Source organism: Ictidomys tridecemlineatus, chromosome 4 (genome assembly GCF_052094955.1).
Source record: "Ictidomys tridecemlineatus isolate mIctTri1 chromosome 4, mIctTri1.hap1, whole genome shotgun sequence".
NCBI classification, from domain to species: domain Eukaryota; kingdom Metazoa; phylum Chordata; class Mammalia; order Rodentia; family Sciuridae; genus Ictidomys; species Ictidomys tridecemlineatus.
In genome coordinates this window covers 16,915,824-16,940,372 of record NC_135480.1, presented here as the reverse complement: position 1 = coordinate 16,940,372, position 24,549 = coordinate 16,915,824, and the positions used below count along the sequence as shown (strand labels likewise).

The 24,549-nt window shown below is 34.1% G+C and overlaps 3 protein-coding genes across 3 annotated transcripts; all 3 read left to right on the top strand.

Annotated features, from left to right (window-relative positions):
• Positions 1-7,562: 7,562 nt before the first annotated feature.
• LOC144376640 (olfactory receptor 1165-like) lies at positions 7,563-8,522 on the top strand. Its single transcript, XM_078044893.1, has one exon. The coding sequence runs from the start codon at positions 7,563-7,565 to the stop codon at positions 8,520-8,522; it is 960 nt and encodes a 319-aa protein (XP_077901019.1).
• Positions 8,523-16,167: 7,645 nt separating this feature from the next.
• Positions 16,168-17,118, top strand: LOC101963029 (olfactory receptor 5D13). Its single transcript, XM_021721337.2, has one exon. It carries the CDS (start codon positions 16,168-16,170, stop codon positions 17,116-17,118), a length of 951 nt encoding a protein of 316 aa, XP_021577012.2.
• Positions 17,119-22,645: 5,527 nt separating this feature from the next.
• Positions 22,646-23,590, top strand: LOC144376639 (olfactory receptor 5D13-like). Its single transcript, XM_078044891.1, has one exon. It carries the CDS (start codon positions 22,646-22,648, stop codon positions 23,588-23,590), a length of 945 nt encoding a protein of 314 aa, XP_077901017.1.
• Positions 23,591-24,549: the final 959 nt, after the last annotated feature.

Below are 24,549 nucleotides of genomic sequence, written 5' to 3'. Positions count from 1 at the left end.
AGAAGTTACAATAGGTGTTGCCATTAATTAAATACTGCATGTCACAAATTCAATCTCCAATGGTAACATTTAATGGGTCTGAACAAATAACATGGATAAGTAAAAAAATAAAGAAGGGAGAATGTCATCTCCCTCTTATGAAAATAGAAAGTTATATGTCATCAGTCAGGAGTACTGTTAGGAGTGAAGAATTTGGCTCAAAATTTCCAAATTGATGAAAATTAGTACAACTCTGAACACATTCTTGCTTCATAGTGCCATATAGCTTTACTGTGGATAAAATATAACCCATGAATGTAGCTTGATTTCCTGAAGCTTTCATATTATATATGAATTGCCTTCACTTATTGAGATTAAATATAGAAACTCAACTTGTCTTGGGTCTTGTCCACCATGTACCAGTGGAGAATAGGGAACATATCCATTCCTCATAGGTTCATTCTAACCTTTTAGGAGATACTTGTTTTCCTCAAGATTTCCTTTTTCTACCAAATAAAACTTGAAAAATTCTTACTATAACACTATCCCAAGATACATGTCTTATACAACTTACCATTTACATATATTCAACACTTATTAAGTATTGTAATATTTTAAAAAATATACTTTAATTTTTAAAATGTCAATCATTGGTTATAGTTTATTTGCCAGTCTATTATCCTAGAAAATGTCTAGGTGAATGTACATAGTTTAATAAAGATCTCTGAAATTTTTGCTTTTAATTGTGTACAATTTTACCTATTACTAAAATAGTGTCATTTTTCAAAACACATGTATTTAACACAGTGATCAGATCCATGCATTTAAAGTATTTGCCATGTCAAACAGTTATATAACATTTATCTGTGCATTGTTATGTATTTTATCTGTACGATATCATGTCTTCTGACAATGATACATTTATCTACTTATATAATCTTCTCCTTATCATTTATTTAAAGGTATATCTGTATTGTCAACTATACATTTTAAAATTCATAGTAAATATGAAAAAATGAGGATAATACCTGATTACAATTTGAAAATTATTTGATGTTTCATTAGAAGGTATACTGTTTCTGTAGTTGTCATGTGAATATTCTTTATCAAAATGAGGCACTTCTTATTTTGTTTTGGCTGAAGAAATTTCCACATGGATCGCTATTACATTTTAAAAGAAGAGTTTCTGAAAATATGTCTTTACATTTTACATTTATTTGGGTTTATGGTTGTTTAACATTAATTGATTGCTAATTATTGCTGTCATGAAAATTTTATTAAAAATCCAAGAAGTCATGGATGAAGTGGTCTTGAGACTGAGTGACCTGGATTTATGATCCAAGTCTGCTTTCATATTTTCCTCTATTACAATCCTTTTCCCTGAGGGCAAATTGGCACTTTAAACAAATAAGATATTTTCTTCCTTTTGAAAACTGTTTTCTATTTTTCTAATCTTTTTGTCAGTAAGACTGGGTACATTGAATTTTCTTATAATTTAAGCTTTGCTTCTTGGATCATATTCCTTCTTAAAAAATATTTTTGAGTAACCTATTATTCATTTATTTTTTTCTTCTTTTTTTTTCTGTATTTGTTGTGGGAATGAAAATGACAATGGTAGAACCAAGTCCATTCTCTCATTGGTTGCAGGGGCTCTACCACTGAGCTACACTGAGGTTTTTATTTTTTATTTTGAAACAGCATCTCCCTAAATTGCCAACCCTTGAATCCAACAGGCAATCCTCTCGTCTCTGCATCCAGAGTTGGTTATTCAGATGGGAGCCACCTCATTAAGCAACATCTTTCTTTTAAACAAATTTTGCCTTTGATTATACAGGATCTCATTGAGATATTTCTATATTTTAAGCCAAGCAGAGGACATGTAATCCATAGTTAACATCTGTACTTCCTAACTGCTTTTATGATAAAAATTCTACTTTTTTTTATTGATACAGACAGTGACTAGGTTTCTGAATCTAAAAGCAATCTCATAGTTTATAAAAATGATGAATTAAAATCATAAAAAAACCACATATTGGATGATGAAAAGAAGTTAACACCATATGCACAGATTATCTAACCCAAAACCTGCATATCATTCTGGAAAAAAAATGTGCCATTGAAACTTTTTTATATAAGCAAAATTTCAAACATGTAACTTGTATAATTGTCGTTGGGACCACGTAGATTCCAGCTACATTTATCGTTTTAGTTTTGCTTTATAGACAATAGCAAACAAATTTTTAAATAGAAAGAAAAGGAAAAATTAAAAAAGCAGTCGTTTCTAAGGATCAGATTTAAAGTAATGCTTTAAAACTTTAAAAGTATTCTCATTGATATAATCTTTTCCATGGCTTCAGTTGACATACCAGACCAAATGTGTTGGTTTTGTTCAGGCATTCAAGCATCTCAACCAAACATTTCATATTTGCTAGCCATAGTTTTTCAAAAATTCTTACTTATAAAGGCAAACTTTAATTTGATGCTTAATTTTAGAATACCTGTTCTGGATGATCCAAATTACCTGTAGCAGATAATTCAATTTGTAGAATTGATAGTTTTACATTTTATTTTCAAATGCTTATACGTATGTGTACTTCTCAAAGTTTTATGGTCAGCACCCATTCTCATGGTTTTAACGGGTCAATCTTTGGAACCACTGTTTTTTTTTTTTAACTGCTTTTTATTCTAGGAAATGTGTGAATTACATTAGCTATATTTGAAATATCAACACTATAAATTTAGGGGTATGGTGAGAAAGAGAAGAAGCTGCAGTTTTGCAGCACAATCTTGACACCAAACAGATCTCAATTCTCTGATTCTCCAGTGAAGGCATATCAGGATCATATTGTGTCTATAAAGTGGAGTATAAAAAAAGCGGTATAATACATTGTTTGGTATGTTTCCCTGTAAATAATGTATAAATATTCGACAAGGAGAGGAGGAACAACACATGAACTGTTACTGTATTGAGATTAAAAGAGAAAATATGGCTAAGTTTTATTGCTGTTTTTCCCTTTAGTTTTTAGTATTACAATCTATATAGAGAGGTAAGTTGCTTTATTTAATGTGAATATCAACATATAACTGACTTACAGAACTCATGTTCTAACTAATAGAATAGGAAAATATCTCTAATTATTTTGCATGTAGTTCATAACAACAAACTGGTCAGGATTCTCCAGGGTCCAGGTCCCCAAAGTTGAGCAGTTAGATACAAAAGAAGCAATTTGAGCATGGAAAACAAATCCAATGTCTGTTTCTTCACTAAAGAAATTTCTATGCTCCTTGAAAAATGTTTAACAGCTGGGTAAAAATCATGAGTTGGATTCTTCATTGAAGGCTATTTTGCAAGAGTCACTCATTGCCTTTAAAGGGATAAAAATTTATAGAAACATTGTAATTTAGAGGGTGATTGTGCATCGGCTCATTAACAGTTGCAAGAAAGCCAGCAATTTAAAAGTGTACATTAAGAAAATCTGGGTTTTGGTGAGTTGCTTCAGTATTGGGCATCTTTTTCTTTCTTTTGGGGTATATTAAAATCCAAAAAAAAAAAATTGTGGTAAAAAAACATCTATGTGGATTGAGGGAGAGAAATGTCTACAAAGTTCACCTGTAAAAAGTGTCAAACTCTACTCTCATTGTTCCTAACCTCATTTTACTGAGAATGAAACTATGTTCTTTAATGTATGAGATACATGAGAGGTTTTTAATTGTAAGCTTTGTCCTCATTGCATTAATGAATTCAGGAAAAAATATTATGAACAAACATGAATATGCAGATAAAAATAGCAAAATGTGTCAAGTATTTAATGAATACTGTAATAACATAAGTGCAAAATAAATAGAGCCAGAAAAACTAGTGATATTTGGATAACCCTTAAATTGAGACAGAAGAAACAATGAGGTTTGGATAACCAGAAAAGTTTTCTTGGAAGAGCTACTTAAGGATCTTGTTATTGCAGGAGGACATACTATAAAATACTAGGGGAAAATTTGGGGCCATTTCAGACAGTTACAGGAAACAATTATTTTTATAGCGTAAAATTTTAAAACAATAATATGATTTGAGCACTATATTTAGTGACAAATTAATGTGTTTAATACTTCCTGAGGATATTATAAAGACCCACATAGAACATTGTTGATTTCATGCTTTTGAGATGAACTGCTATCAATCACAACTATGCTGTTGTAGTCAAGGTGAAAGGATATCTAGGTTGAATTCTGATGGCTTGAAAGGACTTCATAGATAAATGACAGATGATCACACTAGAAGAAAAGAAGGAAAAATACTTTCAAATTTCTTCGCTTTTCACTTTTTCCTGACTGCCTTTACTGTAGTCATGACATGAGGTCATGAGCAGAAAGCAGTGAACACTGATTGGAAACTGGGAAACAAAGATCATACACAACTGGATTGAGTGGACCGTTGAGGCCTAGACTGGACAGTAAGTCATTTACAACTAAAAACTATAGAATGTAAATTCTCAAGACCCTTTATTTTTTCTTATCCAGTGTCTAAGACATAAGTGTGGTTAATATATGTGTAGTTATTATATATGATCCCAGAAGTCCTAAAAGTACTTAGCTTAATTAGCTGCAAGGAACACCCTAACTCCTTTCACAAAATAATCACCAAAATGACAGTTTAGCAATGATTGTACCCTCTGAGCATTTTTATGGACCTGATAATTTATAACCAAATAAATACTTAACACACACCTTGCACTCAAAATAATTGTCAGTTGACAACCTTTATGTTGTCTGGAATCCTTTATGCCACTGTACTTATTAAACTAAATCATATAATTTATACAATGCAGGTATTCTCCTAGAGTAGAGATGACACAGCATTTTGAAAGGTTTCATACATTTTAAAAATCATATGAAGGTATAGAACCCCAGAATGATCATAGATGATCAGTAAGAATAAGGGAAACTGAAATTATAGTGAAGGATTCTGAGTAAACAGAGAATAATGAATTAAGGTAAGAAGGATCTCAAGGGTCCCTCCAGGTACCATGAAAGACCATGGAGGCAGCAATGGGAGACCAGAGGAGATTCACAAGGCATAAAATGTAACAGTAATGCATAATCCTCAAATTTGACCTCAAAATTCAAAATGCTTAAGCTTGGGGTTCATAATTTACCAGAAACTCATGAAATAATTATGCTGCTATAGTGAATTGTGCTTGTATCAAGTAGTTTAAAGTTGTTTAGTAAGTAGAAAATAACAGCAGTTTCCTGACTTCAATGCTTCCAGGCTTCCATAGAATTACCTGGGCTTGTGGATCTAATTGTTTATGCTGACAACTATTAGGAAGGTTAATGGTGCACCAAGATTATTAAGTGGAATTTATGAACAATTTGTATTAATCATGTGAGAAATAAATTAAATAAAAGTATAAACAAATATAAAGTTATACTGATGAAAAAGCAGACAAACCAATTAAAACATCTGGAATATTTGAAATATATATGTGAATATATGAAAAATATTTGAATATATGAAAGAGAATGAATCATCTATTTTTTCTCCTCTTTAAATTCACAAAACATAAACATAATTATTAGAGTCTAAAAACACAAGAAATACCATTATTGACAATGAAACACTAAGATAAATATTTAAATATAGAATTGGCTATGATGTTTACAGACATGTATTATTTTTTTCAACTATAAGGCTTTGAAGAAGGATCATGGATATGAGCTAAGAGCTTCACTGTAAGGAAAAAAAACAAAAGTAAAATTGCTAATGAATTCTGTACAAAATATATAAAAACAATTATGAGTTTTTAGCTTTTAAATTGTATCACATCATATTTTGATCTTGGCATACTGATTCTTAGAAAGGTCACTTAGTTAATTAAGGTCAGGATTTCACACGTTACCTTGCTATCTTAGCAGATTGTGTCTCCAAAGTCTTCATGTTCATGGATGTAACCAAACACATGTAATTTCAGTGACTGAGCCTAAACACAAACTTTTTGGGTCAACATATGTGATCACCCAGGTGCACCCAATCTTGTATGTAATGGACAGTAAGGTGGTATAGCTGACATTCTGCTAGGAAAATTAGCTTAAGATCTAATGGAAAGTTCTCAGCTATTACAAACTAGAGAAATAATTGTCAGAGTTCTGATAAATACAAGGTAGCTCCATCATATTTTATGGATCTCCACCTTCATTTCCAGAATAAACCTTTTATTTATACTCTACCTTGTGAAATTTCAAATGTTCAGATGTCTACACAAATAGGTTTCATATTTTTTCAATATTGTTATGTCATATTTTATGGGTCTCCACCTTCATTTCCAGAATAAACCTTTTATTTATACTCCACCTTGTGAAATTTCAAATTTTCAGATGCCTACACAAATAGGGTTCATAGTTTTTCAATCTTTTTATGTTGTTTTTCCGTGGGTACTCCACCAACTTATTCCATGGGAAAAAAAAGAGCTTTTTTTTTTATTTGTATCAGGTATTAATTTTTAGTAGTACATTTTTTTGTAGTTTTTAGTTGCTGATAAATATTCAATGTTTATGTTTTCTAGGTTATATACTAAAAACAGACCATATAAGACTATAAAATTATATGAAGAATATATTAAAAATATATTCAGATATTTCCTTAGGATTGATTTGATATATTGAATTTATGATCTTAAAAAGATTATGAAATGGTGATAATTCTACTGAACATAATTATCAGTAGAGTTTGTTATTTATACAGTGCTGAGGGTGGAACCCAGAGCTTCACAGTGACAAGAACGTGTTCCACTAAGCCACATCTCAAGGCAAACAGTGGAATTTTGTTGTTGTTGTTGTTCAGGTCATTTAAAGATGCTCTTAGATATTTGATGAGTTTTGAAAATAGAATATGCATATAAGAAGTAAAATTTCAATCCATTAATACACAACTGTGAATGTGTGGAAAGTACATTTCATACTGTTTTGCTTATTACGTTTTTATTTGTTTGTTTTAATTGTTGCTTGTTTCTGAAATGAGATCTTGCTGTGTTGCCATAGTAGGTCTTGAAATCATGACCTCTCATGAACCTCCTCCAAACACTTCAGTTTGTCTGAATATTCCTCCTCGCCTGGTTACTACTATGGTTTTCTTTTTTTTTCTTTTCTTTTTTAAGCATATTTCTTCTTCTTAAATGATTTGCCCTTCCATCAACTGATACCTGGTATGATCTGCCCAGTGCTTCCTGAGTTTGCTATATATGTTCTTTCTTTTACAGAATTATATTTATCATGAGCATTCTAAGCATCACATACATTTACAAATGCTTTGTAGGAAATAATATTGATAGGTACTACTGTGTTTTGCAGAAAACTGCAATGCTGAAGAAGGATAAAATTTATTTTCTGTTATAAAAAGTCAATGAGTGTTCTAAATAGAATCCAAAGTGAAGCAGAAAAATCAGGAAGCAAATTGACCACATTTGTTTACACTGGTTTATACTGAGCATCTGCAGAGCTTCTTCCTCTTCAAATGCTCCAGTTCTGATGCTCAATTTTATTCTCCCTTTCTCTCTGTGTGTGTGTCTCTCTCAACATCTTCACAAAGAATAATGGTACTTGTGGTACACGACACAGGAAACCAGAGCTCTGTGGCCACATTCATTTTGGTGGGGTTCTCAGAATTCCCACAGCTCCAGGCACCCCTCTTCCTGCTGTTCCTCTGCATCTACACAGTCACTGTGGTGGGGAATGTGGGCATCATTGTAGTGAGAAGGATCAATCCCAAGCTTCATACACCCATGTACTTTTTCCTCAGCCATCTCTCATTTCTGGATATTTGCTACTCCAGTGTATTCACACCCAAGCTGTTAGAGATCTTAGTTGTGGAAGACAGAACTATCTCCTTCAATGGATGCATGACACAGTTTTTCTTTGGCTGTGCATGTGTGATTACAGAAATGTTCATGTTGGCAGTGATGGCCTATGACCGGTTTGTGGCCGTGTGTAATCCCCTTCTCTACACAGTTGCCATGTCTCACAAGCTCTGTGCCCTGTTGGTGGCTGGAACTTACATGTGGGGTGGCCTCTGCTCCTTGATAATCACATATTCTCTTTTGCAACTGTCCTACTGCGGATCAGGCCTCATGAACCACTTTGGCTGTGAGTACTCTGCCATCATCTCCGTCTCTTGTTCTGATTCCTCCTTCAGCCAGATGACATGTTTAGTCATTTCTATATTGAGTGAGGCCTGCAGCCTCCTGATCACCCTTGCCTCCTATGTCTTCATTGTTGTCATTGTCATCAGGATGCCTTCCAAGGGTGGAGTCCGCAAAGCCTTCTCCACCTGTACCTCTCACCTGATGGCCATCAGCATCTTCCATGGGATCATCCTCCTCCTCTACTGTGTGCCCCACTCCAAAAACTCCTGGCTACTTGTTAAAGTGGCGACTGTTCTTTTCACTGTCATGATCCCCATGCTGAATCCCCTCATCTACAGCCTCAGGAACAAAGATGTGAAAGAGACAGTCAGGAGGCTCATCAACTCCAAACTGCATTCTCATCTAACATAATTTTTAAAAAGGATATTTATGTTCTAAACATATTGAAAATTTCATATACTCATTGATAGTACTTTAGCTTTAAGTTAATATATGGTTATACTCTAGATCAATTGAATATTAAATATGCAGTGGTTTTCAGTGTGCAAATTGACCTAGTGTTTTCTCACAAATATAGTGCACTCACCTCTACTTCATCTGAAATTATGAAACAATTATGTTTCAACCTTTCCTCACTGAACACTAGGGAAGGAAAAATGAAGAAATATTTATTTTGGCATTTGCATCTTATGGCATAATTTTATGTTTTTGTCTGTTTGTTTGGTACTGGGGATTGAACTCAGGGGCACTTGACCACTAAGCCATATCTTCAGCCTTTTCTTTTTATTTTATTCAGAGACAATGTCCTACTAGTGGCTTAGCACCTCACTTTGCTGAGGGTGGCTTTGAACTTGAGATTCTGCCGCCTTAGCATCCCAAGCTACTAGAATTATAGACATGTGCCACTCTGCCTGGCTTATGTTGTTCTTAAAATAAAGCTCACACACATTATAAATGTTCTTACCTGAAGGCATTTTCAAGTGCTTGAAACTCACACTTTTGACTCAGCAAGTTCTATAGAATATAACTTTTCATTTCATCTTATACTTTTCAAGTAGAATGGGAACATCAGGTTTATATTATGAAATGATTCTCTGATTTAAGCAAACATGATGGAAATAGTAGCTACTATCTATATGTCACTCATTTTCCTCAAGTATAAAGGTAATATGTTACAGTTCAATAAATGTTGAGGTAGTGATATCAAAAATTAAGACCAGTTCACTTCTAACTCTACTTATATCCATTTTCAATGATACTAAACTATAATTTTAAAACTCTACCTTTGTTTACACATTCTCACCATCAACTTATCTATTCCTTATCAATGACATCTGCATCTACTTAGTTACTTAAACCATTTGGAAAATTTTAACGATTCTCACACAGTCTCTATGTATCTGCCAATAACTCATATTTTTTTACATCTACAAAATAGGGAATTTCTTCACTTCTCTGCTCTCAAAACTATCATAATAATACATTTGATTTATAGTAGTTAATATAAAATTACCCCAATTTCCTTTTTCTTTACTTTTCATAGATTATCCATGGTTTTGTAAAATATGCAATCTGTTTATTTCCCTCCCTAGGTTAGAATTATCTAACCATTTTGTGTAATACATAAAATGAAAATCAGTCTCTTTGAAAAAATGGCATTTTCCTCTCTTGTGTTAGCACTTAAAATTTAAGACATACAGGTGCGCATTTTTTAAGAAAATAACTGTGTAACTCCCAACTAGATCAGAGTAAATCTATTTCCAGCACTATAAAAATAAATGCCTAGCTATTTCCTCTGGCTCCTGCATTAGACAAAATTAAGACTTTTACAATAAAGTTGCATTTGGTATAGAGATTCACTATCTATTTAAAGATACATCCCCCAAAATAGTAAATGATATTTCCTGATTGCATACTTTATAATCATATAAGGCTTACTTCTTGTATAATACTTTATTTACTCTATGACTTTAGGAAAAAAATCATTCAAAATTTTACATATATATGTAGAATTTGTTCATTTTGTCCCTATTTAACTTTTTGTTGTAAAAGTTTCAGGTACTTTTCTATTACTCAGACAATTATGAAGTTTGTTTGTTTTTTTTTTCAGTTATAAGTACATGTATATGGTTATAATGTTCAGAAATATTGATGACAATGAGATTTATAGTAAGAAGTATTGTTCACATATATGTAAGTCCAAACTTTCAAAGAGAACATATTAAACTACAATAAATAGTAGTGTCTGAATATTCCAATGTTATAATCTACTCCATTAGCTATTAGTATTTTCCGGCCTTTGGAAATTTAATAATTTGCTCATTATAGAACATGATTAAATATTTGTGGTTACTGAAGTTGGGAAGATTTTAATATTTGCATGGATATATTTTTTTCCAAATTGTCTTTGTATGCCATGCTACCAACCCATTGAATTATTTTCTTTTTGAAATTATTTTATGTACATTATGGTTATTATTCCTTTTTACAACATGAAAACTTTTTATATTTTGCATTTTTTTCAATTATTAATATCCTTTGATAAGGAGAAAGTTAAATTTAACTCAAATATATCTTTTTAAAAAATGATTTTATAATTATTTAATATTTTACTTTTCTACCTTGAAGTGAGGGAAAATTTCTACTGTACCATGTTTAAGAGTGTATTTAATTCTTTGTATTTTGTTCTATGAATTTCCTCACATATGTCATTTTTGTGGAAAGTGTGAGGTTTTGGTAGAGGTGAATGATATAGGTTTCATCATTATGTGCTCTCTTTGCCTACATGTATCTTGTGGGTAGACAGACATTTCCCCTGTGACTCACCCTACACAGTGTGAGGTTGGTGAATGTGTTGGAAGCTAGTACATAGAACAGGCCTTAAATATCTCCTCATGGTTGATTCTTTCTTCCTGAAGCTTATGCCTTTCACCTAGAGAGAAGCACAACACAAAGAGCGAGTATTCCTTCAACCCTATTTCTGGAATGAGCATTTACAGGAAATTAACCAACCTTAGCAAATTCCAGAAGAGCAGAGATGCAGTCAGCATCAACACTCCTTAACTGCTGCATTTTTACTCATACCTATATCCCATTGTCACGTGCTGTTCACTCAGTAAAATATTGCTTTTGTCCTGTTGCTCTAAAAATGCCAACATTGTTATGAAGGAAGCATCCATGTCTGTGATTTCAGTGTTACCATAAGCTACTGACTCAGCAACTCTTCAAAACCATTCCATAGTCAGTGGCTTAAAAGTTTAATTAATTAGTTTTCCAGAAACTGCCAGTAACCTTATGTGTCTCTGTTTCATGCTATGCAGTACAGGAAAGCATTATGTCCTAGCACATTGCTGTGAGTATGGATTTTCTCAAATCTCTCTCATCATCTTTAGAGTTGTTGGCTCTCTATGGGTTCTGGTTTAGATGTGAGGTATCCCCCCAAGAGCTCACATAAGAGACAATGCAAGAAACTTTAGACATATATAGGAAAAGGGTAAAATTTAAAGAGTAATCAAAGTTGAAAATTTTCCAGATTGAGACCCTGAACTGATGCCACAGGTATAAAAAGTGTCACATGATCGTCCACACTTGCACTGAAACAGAGATGTGACTCATTTCAGGGGCCAGGAAACCCTAGGCTTCGAGGTTGGATGAAAGAGTACTAGAGTGCCTGTGCTCTAAATAAATACTAGAAGTAGAAAAATTTTTGTCCTGATTAAATCCTTTGAGAACTCAAATTATCTTTAACCTGAGTTTTGAACATAATGTTCAGTACTTTCAAAGTTTGCGAAGCACATCAAAAGATAGGAGAAGGGCAGTCTCTACTTCTGGAGGTGGAGAATCTGCAATCTTATTTGGGTGTATTTTTATGCTTCAGTCCAGAGCTTCTTTCTCTGAAGATGGCACCAGTTCTCCCTTAAATGTGTATTTCTTGCTTTACTCCAAAAGATGTCTCTCTCTTGAGATAATCTGCATTCTTACTTTAATGTGTATCTATCTGCGTTCTGTTCTACCTTTCATGTGTATCTAATTATTGATTTACTAAATAAATATGTGTCAGGGAGAGAAGAAGAAGAAGAAGAAGAAGGAGGAGGAGGAGGAGGAGGAGGAGGAGGAGGAGGAGGAGGAGGAGAGAGAGAGAGAGAGAGAAGCCTATTAAATAAAATACAATAACCTTTAGAAATCATGAAAACTTCTTCAGAACATATTATACATCAACAATACATTCCTTAAATAAGATTATTTTAGTCAGTGTTTTCATCACTGTGACCATAAGATCTGACAAGAACAATATAGAGGAGAAAAAGTTTATTTGGGGTTCATGGTTTCAGAGTTCTGAGTCCACAGACAGACAATGCCTTTACTCTGGCTGGGCCTGAGGGAAGACAAACATCCTAGCAGAGGGTGTGGTAGAAAAAGCAGCTCAGGACTTTAGAATCAGGAAGCTGAGAGAAAGCTCTGCTCTCCAGAGACAAAATATATACCCCAAAGGCAGGTCCCCTGTGAACTATCTCATTCACCCACACCCAGGTGCCTGTAGGTATACCCAGGTGGTCCCTGGGATAAGGCTCTCATAATCCAATCATTTACATCTGAAGTTCTTGTATTGTCTCACACATGAGTGTTTGAGGGACACCTAATATCTAAACAATAAAAAAGATAAAACAAAATGAAACATTTAAAAATGTTTAGAAAACTAGACACTAAGATAAATAGTGTCTTTATTAAAAATAATTATATATAAAAAGAATAAAAATATTGTAACTGACATTAAGAATTCATACAGGGGCTGGGGTTGTGACTTAATGGTAGAGCACTCACCTAACACATTGAGGCACTGGGTTCGATCCTCAGTATCAAATAAAATTTTTTTTAAAAATAAAATAAAATAGAGCTATAAAAAAGAGTTTAATTCAAAAATATAATTTAAATCGAAGTTTAATACCTAAATAAATGTAGCTAATGTTAGAAGTTATCTTTGAGGTTTTTCAGAGAGGAAAATAGAAACAAAATATTCACAAACTTTATATCTGATAAGAGGCTAACATCCAAAACATGTAAGGAGCGCCTAGAACTCAATAACAAGTAATGACTTAATATCACAATTTATATTGGATTAAGATCTTGCGTAGATGATTCTCTAGAGAAGACATGCAAATAACCTACATTTCTATGAAAAAAATGTTCTGCATTATTAATTATCACGGAAAGGCAAATTAAAACAATGGGATATTATTTTTAGTTATGGTTCAGAGCTTTAAAGTCCACTTTTTCTTCAATGAGTGAACTTTCATTATTTAATTCAATACCCAAAAGTGGTTAATGGAGTGAATACCATAATGTAATTATCCCTATTGCTTCAAAAGAAAACACAGCTATCACAATGATGTAAGACTGTTTAACTAATTTCATGTTTTTGCAGCCCACTCCAATTAAAATTCCCTAGTGTCCCTATTTCCATAGTCTGGGGACATGTATAAAAGCTGGAGTTTGGCAGAATTCAGACTATGAGTTCAACTTTCAGGTGCTTCTTTTTAAAATCCATTTTACTGGCATGATCACTGAAACATTCCCACTTTCACAACAATCTTAAGCATTTTGCTCTATTAAGTCATATTTGCTCACTGTGGACAGAAGTATCTCAACTTCATTAGTCTTAAGAAGAAATTCTTAGTGGATTAATCAAGAACTTCTGGTTTCAGGTCAGTTCATTAATCTTTTGGTATTTCAGTTCAGGTAGAAAACAGGGGTTCAGCTCACATAGGTGGCTATAAAATTAAGTAGATATCTTTCTATGGCTGGGGACATCTTGATTTTTACTAACAGTGTTTAAAGTGTTTCTCAAAATTCAATTTTGTTCTACAGAAACTGGCAACAGTGACACTACCAGATATCAATGCAGAAAATCACAGAAAGTTTGTGGGATGTTTGTTAATTTTGAGCTCTCCTAGATTTAGTTCTGCTTTGGGTACAAGCCTAATCCTGACACATTTATGTTTATAAAATCTATTGGAAGTTGCTAGGACTTAATTACCAAGTCTTTTTCTGAGTATCTTTTTGTTATTGACCTAAAAAGTATGCCACATGTCCAGAGTAGTAGTAGCTGACTTTACTACTATGCTCAAATTTTGAAGGGAAGTTTATGTATTAAAACAGTATGAAAAATAATGGATATTTAAACTCTGCCCACCCAGGCCCCTTGCTATGGGAAAAACCTGCTCCTAAGAGATGCTCTAAGTGTCAAGTTGCTGTTCAAGTGAGGGTGGGAACTCATGGGGCCAAGGCTAAATCTTGACACTCAATCCAGATAAAGCTGAAAATGTAGAAGACCATCTGCTGATGTATTTCTGCTGCTGCCTCATGTCTCTATCTTTTTACATTTTTCTTCTCACACATCAAGACCTCTCATTTCATTGCCTTTTGCTTACACTTCCTCCTCTTCTCCAAGTTTGCTCATCTTAAAGAAAGGATTGTATTTTGGGGCTATGTAGTTTTTATTACAAAATTTTCATTGTATCATAGAATATATTTTGTATGGAAATATTACTGGTGATTATAAGATCATTTTTTTCTATGTCTGTGTATATATATATAATTTTGTTAATACTTTAACTGTTTATTAATGTGCTTTAGTCAGCTCATTAGATTTTCTCTATGTGTATATATATGTGTATATATACCTGACTTAAAGCACAATAAAGTTATTGAAAATTTGTTTGAAAACCTCTAATAAAAGAATAAAAGTTGACTCAATGTCTCAATAAAACACCCATAAAAATACACAAGGGGCAGTGTACATTGAAGTTTGAATACGACGATGTGAACATATCATAATTCAGCTTCTGTAGCAAATTCTACAGAATCATGTAGAATGGAATCTACATGGAATCATGAAATATAGACCTGTTAAGACTCAGTCCTGTGGAGATTGGTGACAATGACTGGGAGACCAGTGTCTGAGATTGTAGTCTCTGATGACTTCACGGCTGTGGCATACTTGGTGGCTGGGGAAGTTTCTGTGCAAAGGCATAGGATGCCAGGTTGCTAGGGAAATGTCCTCCATGTTAGAATCTTATCAGCCTGGACTTTAATCTCAGGCATAGCATCTCCTGGGAATGAAGGAACCTTCTTGCTAAGAAAACAATGTTTCACGAGTTCAGTAACTTTAAACAATGAACATTCTTGAGAGCTGCACAATTCTCCTAACATTGCACATTGCAACTGTAGATTGTAATTGAGGAAATTGATTCATACTGTTGCTAACTCTGAACCTTTCATGAATACAAAGGATAATGCTTGCATAGTCTTTAATCTGACTTGGAGACATATATAATAAAGATTGCTGGTGTAATTCTTTAGACTTGCTTCTCCAGCAGAGAGCAGCATTCCAATGGACTGCAGCTTTATTTTCAAGATCTGCATGTGTTGATTCTTATTTCTTCCGATCTCCCATCGCCCCTTGACGGAACTTGCTAGTCTGGTTGTGCTGGTCAAGGCACAGTCCAACTACTAAATTCTATGGTGATTTGATTTTGTATCATGTTTAGAAAGGTGTAAAATGAAAAAGCAATTTACACTACCAAATGTGGGTCACCAATGGTGATGTCAAGCTCTCTTCAATCCTTAGTGTAAATCTTCAAATCATAACAAGGTGCTCTTTGGTTCTGCTTCCCTTTCCAATTTTTGTGATTCCTTTATGCTATATTTATTTCAGTTCCACATGAATAATACTAATGAAGGCTGATTTTTAAATAATAAAGTTATTACCACATATTTTTCACATTTAGCATAAATAGAAATCCTCTAGAGGCTTTCTAGAATCACAAAGTGTGGGGGCATCATCCCAGGGTGTTTGATTCAGAAGGTTGATGGGACTGGAGAATTTATATCTTAAGAAATTGCCAGGTTCAGTTGTGGCTGTTCTTTGGGTACCCCACTTCTTATGTCACTCATCACACATGACACCTTTTTATTCCCTCTATTTTTATTTTCTATTAATTCTGATTGTCAGGATTAATTTGTGGTTCTCTTTTGTTTTTTTCAGCCAAGAGGATTTATGATGTCTTCTAAAGGAAATCGAAGCAGCAGGCCCACCTTTATTCTGCTGGGTTTTTCAGAATATCCAGGTCTCCAGGTGCCACTCTTTCTGGTTTTCTTGTCCATTTATATCACCACCATAGTGGGAAATTTGGGAATGATAGTAATCATCAAGGTCAGCCCAAAACTCCACACAATCATGTACTTTTTTCTTAGCCACCTGTCCTTTGTAGATTGCTGTTTTTCCACTGTAGTCACACCTAAACTGCTAGAAAACTTAGTTGTGGAAGACAGAACCATTTCTTTTTCTGGTTGTATCATGCAGTTTTCTTTTGCTAGCATTTTTGCAGTGACAGAAACTTTCATGGTGGTAGCAATGGCCTATGACCGATTTGTGGCAGTTTGTAATCCTCTGCTCTATACCACTATTATGTCTCAGAAGCTTTGTGTTCTTCTGGTGGCTGGGTCTTATACATGGGGGGTAGTGTGCTCCCTGACACTCACATATTTTCTTCTTGCCCTATCGTACTGTGAATCTAACATCATAAATAACTTCATCTGTGACCACTCTGTCATTGTTTCTGTCTCCTGCTCGGACCCTTATATCAGCCAGGTGCTATGTTTTATTATTGCTGTATTCAATGAGGTGAGCAGCCTGATAATTATCACTATGTCCTATGTATTCATCTTCATCACTGTTATGAGGATGCCTTCTGCAAGTGGACATCGGAGAACCTTCTCCACCTGTGCCTCCCATCTGACCAACATCACCATCTTTCATGGAACCATCCTGTTTCTTTACTGTGCTCCTAGTGCCAAAACTTCTTGGCTCTCAGTTAAGGTAGCTTCAGTGTTTTATACAGTGGTGATTCCCATGCTGAACCCATTGATCTATAGCTTTAGGAACAAAGATGTGAAGGACACTTTCCGAAAATTTGTTGTCATCAAATCTCTTTGTCACTCAATATAATATTATTATATTTGTTATTCTATGTCTAAAAAAATAAATAATGTTTAAACTTCATATTCTTCAGTTAGAAATGAATGAATAATTGAAAATGAGAACAACTGAAAAACCAACACTTGGTGAGCATCAGGAATGCTCATTAATTTCAGATGAGGGTAAAAGAAAAAAAAAACTCTAAGACAGCTTAAAAATGCCATATGAAGTTCTAGAAAAAAAATTCTCAAAGAACTTAGCAATTTCTTTTCATAGTATCTGTCCATGACAAGTGAAATCAAATATTTCAGGATAAATACTTCTCTATGACTTGTTCAGTAATATAAGGAAAAGAGAAGGGAGTGTAGTAGGAGGTACTGCTGAGATTTTCTCTGCCCAGTTATTTCGAAAGTGATTTTCTTGGAATATCCAACTTTTCTTTTTTTTTCATGAAGAACTTTTGCTGTTGGCCTATCAAGAATAAATGGGCAAAAGCAGAAAAAATATAGATGAATTTTATTATTTTATCATAGAAACTGATGTAGATACTTAGAAATTACTTATTTACTTACATATACACTGCATGTAATTATATAATGTAAGTATGTATATACATATTTAAGCATATAATCATAATTGTGCACATTTCATATATGGTACAATGTAAAAATATTCAGTAACATATGCAAACCTTTACCGGCACTATGCTTTTTACAGTTTCTTCATAATAACCACATTCTTATACTTTGAAGAATTTGACTGATGAGGCATAATTGTCCTCCCATGTAATTGTCCTAATGGAGATTGAAGGTAGTTTGTTCAAAAACAATAATTTGTCCATTGCTGTTAATTCTGTTAAAGATAGACTGTGTATCAGCCAATGTTTTATCAGTATAAGGAAATGACTGCTATTCATTGTTAAGACAGGGTATTTAGAAGAGTGATTTATCCTAAAAGTGTTGAAAGGACTGCTGAAGAGAAAAAGGACTTCTATGGAGCACTAAAGACTCCGTTAAAAAGGAACAACAAAAATTGTTTATAACTCAAATCATCTCATAATTTATTTCTGTGTCTTAGGGATGGCTCTCCTGGGGTTTTCACTGAGTCCTAATATAGATGTGCCTTCCTCAGATCTGAAAGGCTGATATTGATTGATACTGACTAGTCACAATAGCCAAGTTATACCATCAGCCTATATTCCCACTAATGAAAGAATGAGTAAAGAAAACTTGTTACATACACACAATGGAGTACTATTTGACCATAAAGAAGAACAAGCCAAGTCATTTGAAACTGGAGATCATGTTAAGTGAAATAAGCCAGACTCAAAAAGACAAGTATTGTATTTTTTTTCCCTTTCAAATGTGAAATCTTTATTTATTTATTTATTTGATTTTATTAGTTGCTCAAAACATTACAATGATCTTGACATATCATACATTTGATTCAAATGGGGTATGAATTCTTACTTTCCACGTGTACAGATTGCAGGATCACAGACACTAGTATGGCTGTATGTATAATCATGGCTGTATAACCAATGTGATCATATGTATAATCTAAAATATAGCAACAACAACAAAAATATACCATTAAAGTAGAAGGGGAACTTTTACTAAAGAGGAGAGGGGCTTACAGGAGAGGTGGATACAATTAAAGCATGTTATATGCATATATCATGCATATATTTTGTAGCAGCACAATTCACAGTAGGCAAACTGTAGAACCAGCCCAGGTGTCCATCAATGGATGAATGAATAAAGAAAGTATGGTATATAAATAAAATGGAGCTTTGTTCAGCCACAAAGATAAATAAAGTTATACTGTTTGCAGGAAAATCAATGGAAATAGTGATGATTATATTAAATGAAATAAGTCAAACTCAGAAGGTCAGGGCCACATGGTTTCTCTCATATGTAGAATATAGGAAAAAGGAAAAGAAAGCTGGGGAAGAAGGGATCTCGCGAAAAGCAAAGGGAGATAAGCAGAGGAAAGGGATCAGGATATGTGAGGTGGGGGTGGGCAGGAAATGCTGGGGAGTGATAGTGGCCAAATTACACTGTTATATTGTGTATTTATGTGTATGTGTGAATATGTAAAAACAAATCCCATCATTATGTATGACTATAATGCACCAATAAAAAAATAAAAAAAATAAGTATACATTGCATAATGATTACCATGACTAAGTTAATTAACCTCACCTCATATCACTAACAATTTTTGGTTAATTATTAATCATTGCATTACCATTTATTTACCTTTTCTTTTATATTTTATGATAGTTATCATGTTTGACAAGTCAATGTGCAAATTTTCTATAGTTAAAAGATGTAAAATATATTAATGGAGTACTCCTGATGAGGCACTGTCTCAAGTGATTAAGAAGAAATTAAATTCTTGTGCAATGCCACCTAAGACACTTAGTCTAATTTCTTTGTTCAAAGTAATTTAGTAAACTTTCTCTAGGGTCTAAATCCCCAAGGTCATAGAGATATAAGTAAGACCTTCATTTTCTTTTCTACCTAGAAGTCAGAATAAGCTTCTAAATTTTTCTATTTCTCCCCCACCCGCCTCCTCCCTCTCTGTCTCTCCTCTACCCCTCCTCCTGCTCCTGTCTGTCCCCTTTATCCCTGTGATTTCTGAAACATATTCATAGAAAATTAATCAAAATTCATTCTGGGTGCCTGATGTATTTGCTAGTTCTAAATATTTAGATAATATTTGAAATCTGAGCAAGAATTCCCTGGAGTCTATTAAAAATAAGAACAAAGTTTTCAGGTGAGTACTTTCAACATTTCAAAATCTTGTAGAAATAAGAGGATGTTATATCTAAGACAGTATGTCCTTTGCTATTTTATACAATTTACGAACCATTGAAATCCTGTACCTTTTAAAGCGGGGAACTCTCTTATACTGAAGGCCATACTACCTAGTTATCTTCTAGGGGAACTGATATTTAAGTTCTGATCTCTCCTTCTTTCCCTTGGGTATCAATTCTGGTTTTTCATTGTTGTTGTTTGTTTATTTGTTTTTGTTTCTGCTTTTTGCTTTTGGGATATCTACCATATGCCTAGTAAAGTCAAACTGCAAATTTTTGAAATGATGTTATAAAATATAGGAGTACTCTCAACATTTCAGAATCTTGTAGAAATAAGAGTATGTTATATGTAATAGGAAACAGACGTATCACAATGTTCTGATGTCCTGATAATAACACCTGTAGGTACACCAAGAAGCTATTACTGGAGTAAAAACGGAATATCTCTTGGTGATATTGATTTTCATCTAAGACCTTATGTATTGCAAATGTTGCATCAGTAATCCAAGGAAACAGTATATTTAAGTAAAAGTGAGAGATAATTAAATAAACCAAAGAATAAACTACGAATATTGCTATGATTGAAGAAGGCTGAACACTGGGGATTAGTGAGTTATGGTCTTAGGTAAACCCAAAATGATACATTTAAATTGAATAAATTAAGGGATAGATTGGAATTGAAATGTTTAAAGCCATAGCTTGTTAAGAACCACATAAATTGAGGGTGTAGAAATCATGTTCTCACAGGAAGGTGGAAGGACTACAGGGTTGAATCCAAGCCTCTGCTCCCAGTTTGATAAATCTTCCCTAGGCAAAAACCTGAGATAAGAAGTAGACAACCAGAAAGAGTGAAATTCTCAAGAGAAAACAAAGGGAAAATCAGAAAATGCTTATTGCAGGATGACTGTGAATTAGAAGGTGAGGGAAACCTGGGAATGAGAGCTGAACTCAGCTTTGACATACTAAACTGAACCCACAGGTTTATTGCTGCCCTCGATGATGCTTATTCTGTTTCTTCAGTGTTTTTTATAATAATATGAAGGTTGAAAAATAGCACCAGTTCATTATTGAGCTAAAAATTAAAATGGGTCAAGCCATGGGACCCTCCGTTTCCTGGATTGCATAATTTTTAGACTTGATTAAACAAGTGAACATTATTTCCTAATTTGAAACTTACACATGTTTGAAATAGGTATTATATTTTCATTATTAGTCATGTTCTATTGAAAAAGAAGCTGAGCTCAGAAAATCTAATAATAAAAGATAACATGACAAATGCCAAAGTGTGGAAATGATAATAAATCTCTGTGGTGCAAGCCTGTGCTTCTCTCCTGATGCTGGTCTGTGATGAGCTGTTTGCACTCTCCTGATGACTTTCTTTTCTCTGTGAAGGAAGTACATTGTGGAGTGTAAGAAATAGTAGCTAGCTATAAAGGAGGTGCGAGTTCTTTTTAACTTGAGCTCATAGTACATAACTAAAAATAGAGTCTCCTGTTTATGGGATTTACAGTAATGATCTTGTGTAAACTTGAACATTTCAGAGATGCATTTATTACTGGATCAATTTGTTTTTTTTAAAAATAAATATGAATGTTGTGAACAACCAATAAAAAATAAATAAATAAATAAATAAATAAATAAAAATGAAACAAATAGAGACTTTGTGATTATGAACTGCTACAAACATAACATGTTTTTGCTTTCTCAACATGTACAAACAAAACAATGAATGCATAACTCAAAACTCTTAAGATAATTACATATGTGTCTTTAATCAAACCCTTCTTCAATATCTGGAGTAAAAATGTCCCTATTGCCAGAGAGGGTGAGGGTAATTGTCTAGCCATTGGTCATTATTACTGTATTTTCTAACTTGCTCTATAGAACACAGATGACTTGGGGAAAATGCATTTTACTTTTATTTAAATTATGAGATTTCTGCAAAATAATAAAATAATATGACTAGTAAAGGTGTGAGATTGAAATTTAATAGAAAGTTTAAAAAAATAAATCTGGGTCTGGATGAGCACATTAAAAGCATCAGGGCTTATGAGAAAACCTGTAAGGATAAAAAAAAATAGTGAAAGAACAGGTCCAAAGTATGTTCTTCTCTTTGACAGGTTGCTACCTTATTCTAGCACACTGAGGCAAGTGTCTTGACATAAGGAGGAATCAACAGAAAACTTGGAGGCATGCAAGTCTATGTTTTCTTTAATGTCCACATGTTTTATGTCTCATTGACTTCTGGGGCAACTCATAAATACTTATGACCTCAGTCTAGGCATCCCACCTGCAGGAGTACCCACTCCTCCCTGCTTTTTGTCTCTCGGTACTTCCCTTATACATTTTAGTGCTAAATGTATTCTCATTGCTTCATTAGTGCTGCTTAGTTTAATGAGGAACTGCAAAACAGGCTTTCTATAACACGGCAGAAGAGTGTTCTCTGTCTCCTAACATAAACAAATTCTCTTAACTGATGCCACTGAGGATCCACTCCACAACCCAGCTCATAGTTAACAAACTGTCTAAATGTAAACAAGTGCCACATTTTGTATATGCCACATTTCCCTCACATATCTATGGAGCTACTTGTTTACAATTCATTGTTCCATTTAGAGATCTAAATGAATATTTTTAATGTTTTAGAACATTGCCTGATATAGGGTAAATATTCTATGAATATTTGATCATTATTACTTTTATTATTATTTCAGATTTTTTCTTCCAACAACAATCATGCTGTTAACTGAAGCAAATCAGACTTCTGAAGTCACCTTCATCCTCCTGGGCTTCTCAGAATACCCAGACCTCCAGGTGCCCCTGTTCCTGGTGTTCCTGATCATCTACACAGTCACAGTGGTGGGGAATCTGGGCATGATCCTGACTATCAGTATCAGTCCCAAACTTCACACCCCTATGTACTTTTTTCTTAGTCACTTGTCCTTTATTGATTTCTGTTACTCCACGACGGTGACCCCCAAACTTCTGGAGAACCTGATTGTGGAAGACAGAACCATCTCCTTTGCAGGGTGCATCACACAATTCTTCTGGGCTTGTATATTTGTAGTAGCCGAAACGTTCATGTTGGCAGTGATGGCCTATGACCGATTCATGGCGGTTTGTCACCCTCTCCTCTATACAGTCATCATGTCCCAGAAGCTGTGTGCATCATTAGTGGCTGGGACCTACACATGGGGAGTAGTTTGTTCTGTGACACTCACCTGTTTTGTCTTGGCATTATCCTTCTGTGGGTCTAACATCATCAACAAGTTTGTCTGTGAGCACTCTGCCATTGTCTCTGTCTCCTGTTCAGACTCCTCTGTCAGCCAAATGCTTTGTTTCGTCATCGCCATATTTGATGAGGTGAGCAGCCTCTGTATCATCCTCAGTACTTATGTTTTCATCTTTGTCACTGTCATGAAAATGCCCTCCACAGGTGGACGCCAAAAAGCCTTCTCAACCTGTGCCTCCCACCTGACTGCCATCACCATTTTTCACTGGACTGTCTTGTTCCTTTATTGTGTACCCAATTCCAAAAACTCATGGCTCACAGTCAAAGTAGGTTCTGTATTTTATACAGTGGTCATCCCCATGCTGAACCCCTTGATCTACAGCCTCAGGAACAAAGATGTGAAGGAGAGTTTTAGGAAGTTCATGAATCATCTCACACTATGTTGTTGAAGACTCAGATTTCCAAGGGAATTTGAGTTACTGGCTGAAGCTTTTAAGTGTTTCTCATGCTCCCTGATGCAAATTATTTAGTCAGTTCATTGGTCAGAGTTTGAAATCTGTTTTTAAGACAATTATTTGGTAATTTTTTTCCCATTTCAATATTTAGCAAAATAGCTCCATGAATCAATGTGTTACAAGTTGAATAGTGTCCCCTGAAATATCCATTCAGAACCTCTAAAGACCATATTTGGAAATAGCATTTTTGCAGTTACAATTCAGGTAAGGAGCAAAAAATGAGATCCTATAGGATTAGGGGAACCTAAATTCAGTAAGAGTGTCCTTATAAGAGAAAGAAAAAATGAAGAGACAAATGAGGAAGAGGGCCATATAAAGAAGGGAGCCAATTGGCATTTTAGTCAGCAACCAAGGAGTAAGGAGGGAATATCCTCAGCACCATCAGAGGGATCATAGTCCTTCCATCTCTTAGATTTCAGACTCTGTCGTGAGGTCTGTGAGAAAATGAATCTCTGTCATTTAGAGTCACCAAATTTTGTGGTAGTTTATTCCAGCAGTCCTAGGAAATCTAGGAAATAAGTAATTATCTAATCATAAAATCTAAGTCTCTTATCTTATGCAGTGGTGTGGTAAATAAGGTTTAAAATATTCTTTAAATTCATTCATTCTAACAATGAAAATTTCAACCTTACAGTGGAAGTCTGCACATACAGAGATCCATCAGGGCTGAATAGGAATGTGTGTATGGAAGAATTACTGAGGAGAAGCTGGAACACATTACCTTAAAATCCTACCAAATTCTTTGTTTCTTTCCCTGCCATAGCCTGCCATACTTGTATTATGCTATAGAAAGTGATGTTAGACATGACGTCTCAGTATCAACTAAAAATATTTACTTCAGCTGAGGATGAAGTTGAGTAGTAGCTTGCACTGTTAAATAAATAAATAAATAA

Coding starts and splice junctions, on each gene's coding strand:
- LOC144376640 (XM_078044893.1), top strand. CDS start 7,563: ATGGTACTTGTGGTACACGACACAGGAAACCAGAGCTCTGTGGCCACA.
- LOC101963029 (XM_021721337.2), top strand. CDS start 16,168: ATGATGTCTTCTAAAGGAAATCGAAGCAGCAGGCCCACCTTTATTCTG.
- LOC144376639 (XM_078044891.1), top strand. CDS start 22,646: ATGCTGTTAACTGAAGCAAATCAGACTTCTGAAGTCACCTTCATCCTC.